The 14,607-nt window shown below is 55.8% G+C and overlaps 1 protein-coding gene across 1 annotated transcript; it reads right to left on the bottom strand.

The window, feature by feature from the left end:
• Positions 1–265: 265 nt before the first annotated feature.
• TRPM2 (transient receptor potential cation channel subfamily M member 2) lies at positions 266–13,295 on the bottom strand. Its single transcript, XM_042878477.1, has 32 exons — positions 13,101–13,295; positions 12,803–12,888; positions 12,133–12,301; positions 11,472–11,652; positions 11,116–11,282; positions 10,646–10,826; positions 10,469–10,530; positions 9,866–10,066; positions 9,523–9,625; positions 9,202–9,323; positions 8,456–8,806; positions 7,839–7,976; positions 7,358–7,487; positions 7,017–7,162; positions 6,758–6,870; positions 6,433–6,646; positions 6,068–6,186; positions 5,711–5,843; positions 5,435–5,606; positions 4,782–4,965; positions 4,471–4,652; positions 4,246–4,378; positions 3,955–4,042; positions 3,622–3,709; positions 3,348–3,499; positions 2,947–3,023; positions 2,740–2,841; positions 2,439–2,525; positions 2,221–2,326; positions 1,902–2,003; positions 1,705–1,821; positions 266–1,279 (listed from the first exon to the last, which is right to left on the bottom strand). The coding sequence occupies exons 1-32, from the start codon at positions 13,293–13,295 to the stop codon at positions 1,154–1,156; spliced, it is 4,527 nt and encodes a 1,508-aa protein (XP_042734411.1). The 3' UTR covers positions 266–1,153.
• Positions 13,296–14,607: the final 1,312 nt, after the last annotated feature.

Here is a 14,607-nt window from a genome sequence, read left to right as displayed (position 1 = left end):
CCATGAGCTGGTACAAGTCACGTTTCCAAGGAGTTTGCCAAGCAGTGATTCGGAGGTGGCTTTTTTAAGGTCAAAGTGTGGCACAGGAGCATGACTCAGAGCTGGAGCTTGGTGAGGAGCTGCTGAGTATCTCTGTGAGGGGCAAGGGGAGCGGGGAGGATCCAGGAAGCCCAAAGCTCGTAAGATGGGTGAATGTGCATGTGGGTTGGATTTGTGCTATAAGATTGGGGTGCTGTGCTTAAACAGCAGTGACGTGCTGCCAGCCTTGAGTTGTTCAGTACACTGTTTATTGAGCAGCATTGACTACGTTACCAGCTGGCCCCCTTCTCCCAGCCCTGTGCCTCATTGGTGAAACCACAGCTGTGCTGCAATGGCCACCAGTGGGAGAGAACAGCCCTGACTGTGTCCCCTTTCCAGGGGGAGAATCTGGGGAGCTGAAATCCCTCCCTAAGCAGTCCAAGGCATAACCCACCTCCATGGGGCTGTTCTGAACTACTGAGAGGCCCTGGGAAGCATCTCCACTGTGCCTCACTGTCTCTATGGCAGGCAGCAGAAAAGGTGAGCAGAGATGTGTGAGATGGACGCACTTGCCCCAGTGTTTGCAGAGGACAGACCCCCGTGTGTCCTAGCAAGCTGCCCTTTTCTGTCCATGTTCACAAGGGGGTAGGGCAGGCAGGTGCCATTTAGCAGAGGAAAGGATATCAGCTATGATGCAGTGCTCAGCATACACACGTAGGATCACAAAAGACTTGAGAGGGTGGACTTGTGTGGAGATATAAAGCCACAGGTGTGTGAGCCAAGAGCTGCTCTCATCTTCAGAAGTGTTGGATCACAGCTCAATACATCACTGGGTCTGAGGCAACTGGAGACATGAGGACAGATGTCACAGCAACTTGCAGGGCAGCTTCTTGCGAGAGACCCTGAGCAACCCTCCAGGAGCTGTGCTGAGTTTCCTGGGGCTCAGAGAGCGGGCTGGGAAGCAGAACTGCCTGATGGATGCCCTGCATGCTCTCACGCAGTGCCCACGCAGATAGTGTGTGGCTAAGGGTGAGCTGGTGGCTGTGGTAGCTGCCTGGCCTCCAATGGCAGCCCATGGCCTCACATGGCCAGATCCTGGCCCAGGGCTGCAGCAGCTTTGGCTGTGCCTGAGAACTCAGTAGTAAGCACCGAGCAGGGTGGAGACTTTCTGCAGGAGTTGCTTGTGGTTGGCATGCAGTGGGATTCTCCTGTCCAGCACCTGCCAGCGGATGCACAGCTCTGGGTCGCAGCCCTGGAGGAACTGGAAGGGAATCAAGACACCATGTGTGTGCTGTGGCAGGGCCAGCTGCACTCAGCAGCACCGCCAGCCTCCCACCCTGAGGTTTTGGGGCCCCTGCTGTGGTGCCACCCCATGGGCAGAGTCTGTTCCCCCTCCCCTGCACATAGCTGGAGAAGCTTACTTCTGATGACAGTGAGATCTGGGGCTGGAGCCAAAGGAATTCATAGAATCGCTATGGTTAGAAAAGGCCACTAAGATCCCCATGTCCAACCCCAGCCCACCCCACCACGCTCACTGACCACGTCCCTCATCTCCAAGGTTCTGGAACACCTCTGGGGATGATGACTGCCTGGCAGTCTGTTCAGAGGAGCCTTTCTCAGGGAGCTTACCTGCCCCACGTCTGCCAGGAGCCAGTGCAGGGAGCTGCAGAGGCAAGAGGCTCTTACCGAATTCAGCCGCTTCATCTCCACATCGTTCTGATTGTCAAAGTGCACACTGATGGCAACAGTCTCAACCCAGGCGTTATCTGTGTTGCGGGGGTCATCGAGGTACCCCTTGTGTATCTGCGCACAGGGAAGTGCTGCTGCATTAGCAGAGCCATAACTGCCACTCTGAGAGCACCAAGAGCTCTGTGTGCCCGTACCTCAGTGCCTTGTTTCAGCAGGTTTTGGAACTGAGGCCAGAACTCCCGACGCAGGATCCACTTGAGCTTTAGCGGCAGCGTCTCACCCGGCTCCAGTGAGCCCTGCACCCAAACAGCTCTCACAGCCCAGCTGCCACCAGCATGGCTCGTCCCATGGCTGCCCCAGACTCAGGTGGAGGGGAGCAGGCAGCAGCGGGGCCTCCCTCCCTCCTCCTGCTGCCAAAAGCCCTCAGCGGTGCTCGATCACCCGCTGCTGCTCTTGCAGCTCTCTGCCGATGGTTTGAGAATATGGCTGGAGCTGCTCTGCTGTGGCTCTTACCCCGGGCAGTGCCCAGACGTCTGACAGGGGATACTGGGCCACGAGGACCTCCAGCATCTTCTTCAGGCTCTTCCTGATAATGGACCCATCCAAGTTCCTCCTCCAGCTGTGAGAGAGGCCCATGTTATGCTGCAAACCATGCTCAGCTCCTTCTCCTCGATCTGAAATGGCTTCATGCCCCCTTCTCCATTCTGTCCCCAGCATCCCTACATGCTCACCGGGTCACAACTGGGTGCAGGGCATGGTTGGGCCCAAAGCAGTGCAGCCTCCCACGACCACGCAGCCCCGTCCTGCCCATGGGATTCCTGGTGGGAGAGAGCGAGCAGGCTGGAGGCTGTCCAAACACCTGGACCACCATCCCTAATTCATAGAATCCCAGTACGGGTTGGTTGGAAGGGACCTTAAAGATGATTCAGTTCCAACCCCCTGCCATGGGCACAGGTTGGGACTGGTGCTCTTCAGCATCTTCATCAATGCCCCACTCCCCCTCTCCCACCTCCCCACGGTGGGAGCACTCACAGTGGCAGTCCATCCTGCACAGCATAGAGGCCGTGGAAGCTCTGCCTGTCGATCAGCCCGTCCATGGTGTTGTAGTTGATTTTCAGGAGAGACTCCAAGGAGCTGGGCACAGGAGACAGCCCAGCAGTGAGGGCAGGCTGTGCCATGTGTGAGGATGGGGCAGAGGTGGGAAGCTGGATGGGGAGGGACCCCCCCGGAGTTACTCACGGGCTGAAGGGGTCTTGCACAGCTGTGTCCCTGTGGTCGGCTGAATAGGCAGGAGGGTCGTAGAGCTGGAAATCCACCTGCAGGGCATATGGTTGTGTCAGCCCCACTGGCAGCCCAGATGTGCCTGTCCATTCAGAACACCTCCAGACATCCCCACGTGAAACCCAGTCTTGTTTCACTGAGCACAGCCACAGTGTTTTCCCAGGGAAGCATCTCTGGCCATGCCTGGACCCTCTGTGCTTTGGAGACCCAGCTCCAGTGCACTGAGCACTGGCAGTATCTCCAAGGGCTGGAGAGAACAGCAGTTCCCAAGTATGATACATCTCCCTCTCGCTGCAACAATGGCTCTGTTCCCCTTCCCACTTCCCATCCTCCTCCAGCCCCACCGCCTGAGTTCCTACCTCCCAGGGCACCTTCTCATCTGGCACGGGGAAGCGCATGGTGTGGGACCCTGGGTAGAGGAGATTTCGGGCCAGCACGTGGTGTGTGGGCTGCTTCTCTCCAGGCTTCTCCTCCGGGTCGAACTCCTTCTCCTCTGAGGTCCTGCTGGAGACTGCAAGGCAGAGACAGCAAGGCCTCACAGGTGAAGTGCTGAGCCTCAGGGTCTGCCTAGCTCTAATGCTGTGTCTTTGCTCCTGGCATCCCTTTGGGCTGTGCTGCTGGGGCTGTGCTTACCCAAGGGCGGCATATCTTCCTCTGAGCTGAAGCCACTGCCCTGCAATGCCTGAATGATCCACCTCAGGGCTTTGGCACTCTGATGGACCTGTGTGGGACAGGTGAGGGTCTGGAGGGTCCTCTCAGACCCAGGAGAAGAGCTGGATGAACAGTACAGGGGCTCATCCCGCAATGTTCCACTTCCCATATGCCTTTTTGAGGCTATTGTTTTCTCAAGGAAACTCTAATGTTCTAAGGAGAGCTAATTCAGAAGGATTTGCTCTTGTGATTCAGTTGACCCTTGTCCTTGGAAAAGCCCACGCTCCCAAAGCAGTTGCTCGGTTTTTGCCTCACCTGATCTTCCAGGGCACCCAATCTCTGCTCCACCAGACTTGTCCTCTTCACCTGATCCATGTCCAGCAAATCTGCCAGCACATCAACTCTGGAGGGATGGTGCAGAGAAAAACCTCCTTAGGAGCCACTGCAGGTACTCAGCAGCCCATGCTGTGTGGGTGCCTACACCTCCAAAAGACAGATTCCCACGAGCATCCTTGTATGCATAACAAGGAGGGCAGCAACAGCTCCAATCCCAAATCCTTCCTGCCCAGAACAGGAAGGCTGTCCCTGTCTGAGGAGCATTGGTACCTCTGTGCAATGTCTCGGATCTTCTGCTCTGTGTTCTGCTTCTCCTGACACTGTTGGTGCTGCAGGTAGTTCTCCTTCAGGTACATCTCCCACGAGAGGAGGGCGGCTTCTTCATTCTTCTCCAGCTTCTCTTCTGCAGGAGAAAAGGGACGGCAGAGCTGTCAGTTCCCCGGGCACCTCATCTCCCTGGGAGAGAGCCGAGGAGGGGGACGGGCTGCTCCTCACTGAGCTGCCTGTGACGTGTGGCTGGCCTGCGGAGCAGCCCCCGCCGCACCAGGAGCTGCAGGTGGCTGAGGAGGATGAAGGGTGGAGGTGCAGGTGGGCGGCCGTGGTACTCCTCAATGAGGTCGTGCCGCTGGAACTTCCAGATCTGATCTGTGTGCTGCTGGACCTGCTGAAACGTGTAGCTGGGGACAGAGCCCAGGCGTCAGCTGTGCAGGGGAGTAAGGAGGCACCCCTCGTCTGCACGCTGCCCTGCCTAGGGCCAAGTAAAGCCAGCGTTCACAGTCAGGAACAGGGCTCCGGGGCAGACTCACTTGAACATGGCGATGAGGAGGTTCAGGAGGAGGATGTTGGTGAAGAGCAGGTACAGGCACAGCAAGATGACCGTCAGCCACTCAGGGAAGATGGGCTCCTTGTTGTCTTCGTTGGTCTCTGGGCACTTGGGCTTGTAGGGGTCAGTCCCATTGGGGCTGCACTGATCAATGTTGAAGTTCACCCCTGCAAGAGAGCACAGCACTGCTCCACTGCAGCCAGCCCTTTGGTCTCTCAAGCAGCATGCTGTGCTCTTGGATATCAAGGTGGCTGAGAACGTGTCAGGGGTTGGAGCAGCTGGTGTGTGCGGAGGGTTTCCAAGCCCACTCCATATCATCCTCTCTGTCCTCAGCACTCCACTTACTCCTGGCAATTTACAGCTGGATCAGCTTCTGGCAGCTGGTACCCTGCTCCTGTGCCTCTGTACATCTTGACTGGTTATCCTGAGTTGTTAGGCAGATTCAGTCCCTGGCTTTGGAGTGGTAGTAACACTCTGAGCATGCCCTACACTTCGTCTTTGTTCCCTCCTGGCCTTACCCTATGGCATGGAGAGGAGTCCTGTGCAGGAACTGTATGGCTGCACGAGCGTGGCACCCTGTGGCTCTGTAATAGTCACCGGGCTCGTGCCACACAGTCACAGGCCGGCGTCCCTTACCATCGATGTAGGAGGGGATCTGCCCAAAGATGGTCAGGTAGGAGTGGTAGACCACACCACGGAAAAGCCACTCCACGCGTTCCTCGTTGTGAATCAGGATGGCCTGCTTGGCAACCCCGAAGGACACCACCCACACTGCCAGCAGGAAGAGGAAGAAGAAGACATCCTTCATCTGCAAAGATACAATGAAGACAAAAGCGTGTCCTGGAGCACATCTGGTAGGATGAGATGGGTGGCACGTTCCCTGCGGGCAGGGCAGGGCAGGGCAGCCCTCACCATACGCTTTACAATGATGATCTTGGGCCCCAGTGTCTTGCTGACGGTGAAAATGTGCATCAGGCGCAGGCAGAAAATGATAAATGCCAGCGACAGTATGATGCGCCCGGGGTACAGTGTTGATGGAATGAGCCTGGGCACAGAACAGAGGAAAGGAATATCTCAGTGCCAACAGCGTGAAAAACACATCCCCTAAAAGAGGCAGGAAACAGCAGTAAATCGGTCAAGATTAATCACATGGCTATGACAATCTTCAGTCCTTTGAAGAAGGAATTAAGAGTTAAAAAGATGCACAGTTGTGGAAGTAGTGTAGGGCCCACTGCAGCCTGCAGCTCGGCCCTGAGCACTGCGACTCACCTGCAGGTCAGCCCTATGATGAACACCACTATGGCACCGACATCCAACTTGTTCCAGAAGTCCTTGAAATACAGGGAAGCCATCTTCAGGACTCCGAGCCCATCTGGATCATGCAAGAGCTATTGGAAAAAGAAGTGGGGTGGAACACCAGTTAAAGCACTATAGGGTACTCATGTGCCTTACAGAGGTGCAGAGAGCTGCTGGCCATGACTGGACTCTTCTGCTTACCTGAAGGGGACCTGAGCTTACAGGGTTTTCTGCCAGGGCATGGAAGGAGCACAAGACCTTCCAGGAACACCAGAGGGGTCCCCTGGCAGCCTGGCCCCTCTCAGCTCCTCCCAAGCCCTGCTCTGTCTGCCCCATACCTGTCGGGTCTCCTCGCACACCAGGGAGAAGAGCCAGAAGTAGATGAGGTACTCCCACCAGGACGGTGACGGCTGGAAGTCGACCATCAGGACGTAGGCGAAGAGCAAGAGGAAGGTGAAGTAAGAGAGGATGTTCATGTGGAAGATGACGACAGGTGCCGTGAAGAAGGCTCGGAAACGTGTCAGGCAGCCCATGGGCTGCATCTTCTTCTCCCTGAGGGCAGTGGAGGCATGGCTCAGCTGCCTGAGGTTTATGAGTCAGCTGGAGGAGGAAGCTGAAGCAGAACCTGCCTCCATGTGCATATGCCCCAGCTGCAACAAGTACCTGAATGTAATGAAGCTGGTGTAGAGGAATGGGAAGAAGAGCATGCACACGATCACCCGCCAAAGCCCGTTGTCCACACACATCTTCCCCCACCAGACTTTGGTTAGGAAGGCCTGTGAGGAGGGAGGGGAGCACTGATAGAGGAGCCTCCTCTGCATCCTGGCTGATTCGCAAGTCCAGCTCATCGGGAATGGAGCCTGAGCTTGTTGCACAGGGATGAGTGATTTCCCTGGTGATTTCACCACCCTTGGGAACCCACCTGCACACCCCCATGGGACACAAAATTCATGTTCTTGGCCTCTAGTGCTAGCTGCAGACAAGTTGTCTTCCCCCAGGCCTCAGAAACACGGACAAGGAGCTTCTGGGCTCTCTCTTCGTCCTTGCGATAGCACTCTGTGAACACACCTGGGAGAGCAGGGAAATAAGGCTGAGCTCTGTGCCAGCCCATTGCTCAGCAGAAGGAGCACCAAGAAGAGCTCTGTAACTTGAGGTGAGCATCACCACGGCTCTACACCATCCATTGTACCCCCCACCCTTTAGGCACATCCAGCATGACAGGACATGAGAGTGCTCTGGGTTGCTGGTGTCCCTCCCACTCACCAATTGCCTTGTGCTCGTATTGCTCAGCCAGGGCCAGCATTTCATCAATGGTGTCCGTGTCTTCCTCCTCCTTGGCCAGCTCCTTCAGGATCTTGCTGCAGGCCAGAGCAGCCACCATGCAGTCCTGGCTCTGGGGCAAAAGAGGTCAGAGAGGGTGTGGGATGCTGAGCCTCATCCCACAAGTCCCTGACAGTTCTGACACGTCCATTGGTGTTTCCATGGGAGGGAAGGAGTATGTCCCAAGCTAGCTGCTCAGGACGGACAACTTGCTTTGGCAAGGGCCATGCTGTCCTCCCCTCTGGGTGCAGGGCAGAAGGTAACCCAGTGCCATTGGGAGTACAGGGACAGCCCTGCTCTTGTAATAGGAAGCCCTGGGTGATGGGATGTTTGTGATTCCACATGCAGTCTTGCCTCTTGGGCTTTGGAGGTTTGGTTTCAGCTGAACCTTACAGCTGGGACTGGTGGGTTTGGGCTGCAATACCTGGGCCCAGATGATTTCTGCCAGTTCTTTGCGGCTCTGGACCACGGCCCAGATGAGCAGGTCACGGACTGGGTCAATGGTGAAGGTGACTCGGCCAGAGGTGCGTTTATAGAGGGACCGGAGGCTTGACCCCTGAACCTGAGAGGTATGCAACAATCAGACCTGTTTGCCTGCCAAGAGACTGCCTAGAGGAGACAGCCTGTCAACACAAATCCTCCCCGGCCCCCGGGTGCCTTCCTCCACCACAATGGAAGGGCCTTTGCTGTAGAGAGGAATGGCCAAGGCTGGGCTCATCCTGAAAAAGCCTCTCCCCTTCTAAGACTATAATTATAGGGGATGTGCCAAGCCTGCCCAGTGCACAAGGAGCCCCTCTGTCCTTCACCCTGCTGGGTCTTGCTCACCAGACACACAGCCACCCAGTGCTGCACAGGTAGGAGAGTGGGAGCTGCATTTTCAGTATGAGGCAGATGACTTGGGAAGGGCCTTAGGGGACTGTAAGTAAGATTCTTGAGTGGGCAAAAGGACACTGAGCTATCCAGAACCTCCAGAGCTGTTTCTTCAGCCAGTGCCCCCCTCCCAAACACAACCCTGCCACCATGTAACCTGAAGATGCGTACATTTAACTTGATATGTGGGACAGGGATGGAGAGCCGGGGCCGCTCCGTGTGCTTGGGCTTGGGGTAGAGAGGTTGTGTGGAGCGGCCCAGAAGCTCCCGCAGCACCTGGGAGACATGATGCAGTTGGATTCGTGGCATTTTGGAGCTGGCTGTGTGCTCCTTCTCCTCCAGAAGGACCTTCTGCAGCTTGCTGTGGAACAGGCAGGATGGGGCCATGTTGTCATAGAGGTAAATCAGGGTGTCCCAAGTGACAAACTCCTTGAGACGCACTCCCTGTTCCACAAATAGCTTCACAAACTCCGGCTTGTTGGAGATTAGGGCAGCTGCCATCACGGAGTGGAGATCTGTGGGCTGGCAGACCAGAGGCAGAGGTGAGGGGCTCCATGGCCCCACAGCAGGGTCACACCTCGCACCCTGCTCAGATGGGGGAAGGTTTTAGCCACTCGGCATGATGGCGTTTGCAGAGACCATAGGGCAGGGCTACCAAGAGGTCTCTAGGTGTCAAGAGACTCTGGGTTCTGGGTTGGTACATTGTCTTTTGAAGACACCAGTTTTGAATGAAATACCAACCACCTTTGTAGAAAATTATGTAGGATCATTACAAGCAGTGAAGGAAATTGAGCCCACTTCTGCTTTGGTTGTTTGTGGTCAGGAATGGGAGAAAGCCCCTTAGCTCTGCCTCAGCCCCCAGCCTGGTGTCTCCCACACAGCCATGCAGCAGACAAGCAGCACAGATACTGCCTTACCTTCCACTCGTAGTCGTCTGTGAAGATCTCACTCCGAGCAATGTCCACCCTGTTCCAGGCCACGGCTAACTTCAGCTGGTGGTCCCAGTTCTCACGACCAAAGTGGTCCTGGTTTCGGGATGCTGTGTGCCAAGTGCATACGTTAGAGCAGAGGATTGTTTACCCTCTGAAAGCCCCCCCTGGAGGCCTGACCCTTTGGGAGAAACATCTCCTCCCAATCAGCTCAGCATTTAGGGAGCCCTTTGGTGACTCCAAAGCCAAGCTTGGGACTGCCACTCCATTCATCTCCTTCATGCCCCCAGGCAGCCCCTATCTCCACACCTTTGAACAGTGCCTGGAGGATGGCCACGTCCACATCCTGCTGACCAGATTTGCCCTCTCTGAAAATGGTCAGGAGTTGCCGGCTCCGCACTATGTCTTGGATCTACAAGGAAAGCCATGGGAAGGCATTGAGCAGCAGCATCTCCTCCTGTGTGGGGCAGCTCCTGGCTCTCCTTGGGTCATCTGCAGCCCACCATGTTTCCCAGCCCAGCTGGGGCTGGTGCCACATTGTTCTTGGGGTCCACCAGAACAAATGCTCCTAGTGGGAGCCTTGCTGTCCCCAGAAACCTCTGAGGTCTCCAGATGCTCAGGGAGAGGAGGTGTCTGCCTGCAAGAGGCTCACCTTCTTGGTCCACTCCACCACCTGGCCCTCGGTGAATTGCTCATAGGTATCATGGAAAAGCACACTCAGCTTCTGGCGGATCAAGCTGATGGTTATCTCAGACACAGGCAGGCCAGCCACCTGTGCAATGACATCAGCCACACGCCCGGACCCTTCCACAATCACACAGGGGGTCCCATTGGTGATGGCATTGTAGATAGTCTGCAACAAAGCAGAGAGGCTGGTCCTAGTATCACCAAGAGGCCAGCAACCCTGCTGAGATTGTTGCTACACCACAGTATTCCTCCTATCCAGCTGCATTTCCCATTTCCCACCAACATCAGGAAATCTCAGGATGGTGGAGTCACTGTTCCTGGAGGTGTTCAAGAACTGTGGAGATGTGGCACTGAGTAGCATGGTTTAGTGGGCATGGTGGGGATGTGTTGGGGTTGGAGTTGGTGATCTTAGCAGCCTTTTCCGACCCTAATGGTTCTGTGATCCCTAGGCAAGGAGCAGACCTGCTGCCCTCTGCCCTCTGCCTTGGCTCCTGGCTTTCCCAATCCGAGCCCATCCCACCACTACCCCTCTTGGCTCTGCTGTGAGAAGTCAGGAGTGGTTCCTTACATCAAGTGTCCCAGGGCCGCCTTCCAGCACCACACAAACGATGGGGATCTTGATGGCAACACCTGCAGGGAAGCAAAGCCCAGGTCACCTCCCTGCAGGGAGCCCCCGAGCAGCTGAGATGGCTCACCATGCCTCGTCCCCTCCCCTGCCTCTGGCCTGGCTATATGTTGCTGTTACCTCCTTTCACCTTGGTCTGTTTGGAAATGAACTTCTCCAGCCGGGTCCTCAGGGGGATTTCTACTCCATACTTCCCATGGGTCCCATTGTCCACAAGGATGAAGTGAGAGTGGTTGCTGTCCAGGCACGAGAGGCTGCCTTGGTTCTCCTCATCCAGTACGTACTCAGCTGGAAAGCCTCCCTGTGAGGTACAGAAGGAGAGACCCTGGGCAAAGCCTGATGGGGCTGAGGGGCAGCAGCAGCTGCTCAAGTCAACCAGCATGTGGAATGGGAGCAAGACAGCATGCAAGGCAGAACAGCCATCCCTGTGGTTTTCATATCAGCCCTGCCCCACGCTCCTATCTCTGCTCCACTTGCCCTCCTAGTCTGCTCCCAGGAGAAGCAAAACACCTATGCAAGGCACTGGGGAGGCCATAAGGGGCTTCAGAAAGCATCAGCATGGAACCATCACCCCTTCTGGCCTGGCTCACCATGGGGCAGATGAGGCTCTCCCGGTTGTACACAGTCCCCCAGGTGGCAATGCCAATGGTGACAATGTCGCCTTCCTTGTAGCTGCAGCTCAGGACAGGGTCTCGTACTGCCTCTCCCACCTGTTTCATCACACCAGTGTGGGACCCCCCCGTGATGATCCAGGCCCCTAAAGGTCAGAGAGAAGCTTGGGAATGGAGAGACCCTGCTCACAGCAATCTCTTAACATCCCACTGTATGGCTGCAGGAGCACCCAGTCCTTGAAGATGCTCCACCCCCCAGAAGATATTTTCTCTGCCCTTTGCATCAAGCCCTGCCAGCACTGGAGAGGCTTTCTGAACAGTGCAGCATGTCTTACCAGTGGTCTGGGCCACTTTGACTAGCCCTTGCCGGAAGATGTTCTTTAGCCTTGGCTTCATGACGAAGTTTTTGGCTCCACCAGTGACCGAGATGAGCAGGTTGGGTGCATCAAGACCCCAGTGCTGTGTCATGAGGTGATAGATGACCCGTGGAGGAGTATCAGAGGAGACACGCACATACTGTAAAAAGGGAGCACATGTATTTCAGGTAGAAAGAACTGGGCTGGGCAGCAGAGCAACGCCACCACACTTTCTCCTGTCCCAGCAAAGAACTGGGGGCTTCCCCTACCATTTCCTGGCACAGGTCTCTTGCTTCTGCCCTAACTCTTAGTGCGTGACCCTGTTCCAAACTATGTCCCTGGCAGCTTGCATCTCCATGATTGCCTAAGTACCTGAACAGGGAACAGCCATGCCTTGGAGCATGGGCCTCACAGCATGGAGACCAGTCTTACTATTTCAGAAAAGGACTGGGTACAGCACCGAGAGCGAGGAGGGATGTTGTCCCATCCACATTTCTGTGCATGAATCAGTGCTGTCTTTGGGGCATTTCCATGCTTTCCTAACCTCCTCTCATCAGGAGGGAAATACTTGCACTTCATCTTCCCGGGCAAGATCTGAACACTGACTCCCATTGTATCACAGAGAGGAGAAACAAATCACCTTTCCTGTCTTCTGTCCCAGGCCCGTGAAGCGGATGTCACCAAAGGCATCTGTTGGCATTTCCTGGATGTGCCTGCTGGGGTCCCACTCCTTCCCCAGGAAGAGGGGAGGTTTGGCAGCATCTTCCAGGTGCTGTTCCCTGAGGTAGCCACACTCGCACACCACCCTCCTGCAATGTACACCACCAGCTCCGTGGGAAACGAGCCAACCCCAAAGGGCAAAGCCCCAGTGGTTCACCTGCCTCAACCCAGCTGGAAGGTGCTGGCATCATCATTAAAACACTACAGGCACCAGCACCTCCCACCCAACCTGACTTCCAGCTCAGAACTTACGAAGAAACAAGGGCTTTTTCTAGCAGAAAACATAGCAAACATTGGTATTTCCATCTGTGGTGGCTTATGACAGAAAGTGGAAGGTTGCACTGGATGAAGTATGAATGGAAGTGGCTGCATGGCAAGCATCAGAAGGGTAACTGCCTGGGAAGCTGGCTATCGGCCATGCAGTGCCACAGAGCAGGATGAAGGAACACAGGCAAGAAGGTCTTGGTGAATTCCCTTGGCATACCAGTTCCCCTAACAGAAAGGTGGGATTTTCTAGTGAGGCAGCTTTGTCCTCAGATGTTCCTTTTGTTCCCAGGCAGGGGAGGGAAAGGAGGGACAGTCTGACTTACCCAGAGTCTGAGGTCTGGGAGCTTTCCACGAAGTATGTGCACTCTTTCTTACGGATGTTTTCAGGAATCCATGAGATGAGATTTTCCTGAGGGAGCAGGAAGAGCAGTGAGGGGTCATTGTTTCTGCGAAGGGTCAGAACTTGCACCGGGAGCCAGATGCTGGTGCTTTCAGCATACCTAGGGGCCTTATCAGTGCTCCCCCCAGCCTGAGATTCCTCACTGATGTGTCCCAGGACAACTATTCTCCCACCACGTATGGCCAGCTCCCACCTCTACCAGCTCCAGACCTCCAACTTGCCTTCTCATTGCTGCCAGAGGGGAAATGTGCCTTCCTCTGGCCCTTGCCAATGCTGCTGCTGCTCTGCTGGAGGTTGGGGACCACCTCGAAGTCGCTCACCTCCCTGGGGTGCATGGCGGGGCCGTCCCCTGTCTCAGGGCACACTTTGTTCAGCTGGGAGGGGAGCACCTTGGTGTGCCGGCCACGCACCGCCATGGCTGCTCCTCTCTCCTGTTCCTAAGGGGGGAGGTGCTGCACATCTCCATCCCGAATGCAGCAAAGGAAAAGGATGCACGTGAGCTGAAGGCAGAGCTGGGGCAGAAAGGGCTGCAGTTAGACTGAGCACAGCACTGTTAAGGCGGTGGCAAAGCAGAGGGTCAGGAGGTCTGAGCTTAACAAGGATTCTGGCTTCCAGCCGAACCCCGCATCACAGCCAGGACGATAAGGGCTGGGAGGACTTCCTGGTGGCAGGAAGGAGCGGTGGAGCAGAATAATGGCTGCACTGCACACCCAGGCTCAGTTCTGCTGCAGGTGAGGAGCAGCCAGGAACCCACGGGGCAGCACTCAGAAAAGTGTCCTTCGGGGCCTGGGGACAACGGCAGAGTGCAGGTTGCCTGTCCCCAGCTCGGCTGCACACTGCAGGAAGCATGCAGCCCCTTACCCTGGGGTCACCCCTCCCCCAAGCAGGATAGTCATAGCACCTTGCAGGGACAGGGATGCAATGCAGGTGCTGCAAGCTGCCTGCGGACCATGCCAGCCCCCCTCGCTGCTCCCCACAGACACAAGCCATACCTTCCCCACAGCATCCTCCACCTGCATCACCAGCTTCTCTACTCCATGCCTGCCGTGGGGATGTCAGCCTGCCATGTCCCTGTGGCAGGTCATCTCGTCGCTCGAGACGCAGCGGTGAGTGGAGAACAGGGCAGAGCTGCCTGCAAGCTGCCTGCAGAGAGGAGGAGAAGACAGGGCGGCTGGCAGCCTCCCAGCAAATCAGGCTGCAGCAGCAGTCCCTGTGCACTGCTGAAAGCCGCAGCACAAAGGCGAGCCTTGAGTCTGCCTGAGTCACGCTTCTCCTGCAGTCTGGGGGCGCTCAGCAGCCCAGTGCCGGCAGCCCCTTGGGTCGTGCTGTGGGCAGGCTGGGAAGGTTGATATTGCCAGTTATCCATCACAGGCACAGCCCTCAGATCTGCTGGCTGAAGCTGTGTCCGCTCCTTCATGTTGCAATGCACTGAGATGCTGGGGCAACGCATTGAACGAGCACACAGTCTGAGTGAAAATGTGTTTTGGCCACATCCTATAGCTCCTTCCTAGCCAAAGCATGCAAGTTAGCAACAGCCCTCTGTGCAGCGGGTTTTTGTCATTTCCTTGAACAAGAGCAAACTGCTGAGATTTGCTGGAATAACAGATGCCATTAATAAGGCAGTAAATAAAATCCATGTGCAATGTTTCACAGATCAGTTGTAATTAATGCTGCACTGCCAAAAGAAGGGAAGCCAGGACTGCACAATAATTACACATTAATGCAACT

The sequence above is a fragment of the Lagopus leucura genome, unplaced genomic scaffold, assembly GCF_019238085.1.
Source record: "Lagopus leucura isolate 7727_CA_CO unplaced genomic scaffold, USGS_WTPT01 Super-Scaffold_100021, whole genome shotgun sequence".
In the NCBI taxonomy this organism is placed as follows: domain Eukaryota; kingdom Metazoa; phylum Chordata; class Aves; order Galliformes; family Phasianidae; genus Lagopus; species Lagopus leucura.
This window is presented reverse-complemented; position numbering and strand designations above follow the sequence as displayed.

Coding starts and splice junctions, on each gene's coding strand:
- TRPM2 (XM_042878477.1), bottom strand. CDS start 13,295: ATGGCGGTGCGTGGCCGGCACACCAAGGTGCTCCCCTCCCAGCTGAAC. Junction 12,302..12,802: donor TCCCAGACCTCAGACTCTGG/GTAAGTCAGACT, acceptor TGTACATTGCAG/GAGGGTGGTGTGCGAGTGTG. Junction 2,004..2,220: donor ACGTCTGGGCACTGCCCGGG/GTAAGAGCCACA, acceptor GTTTGGGTGCAG/GGCTCACTGGAGCCGGGTGA.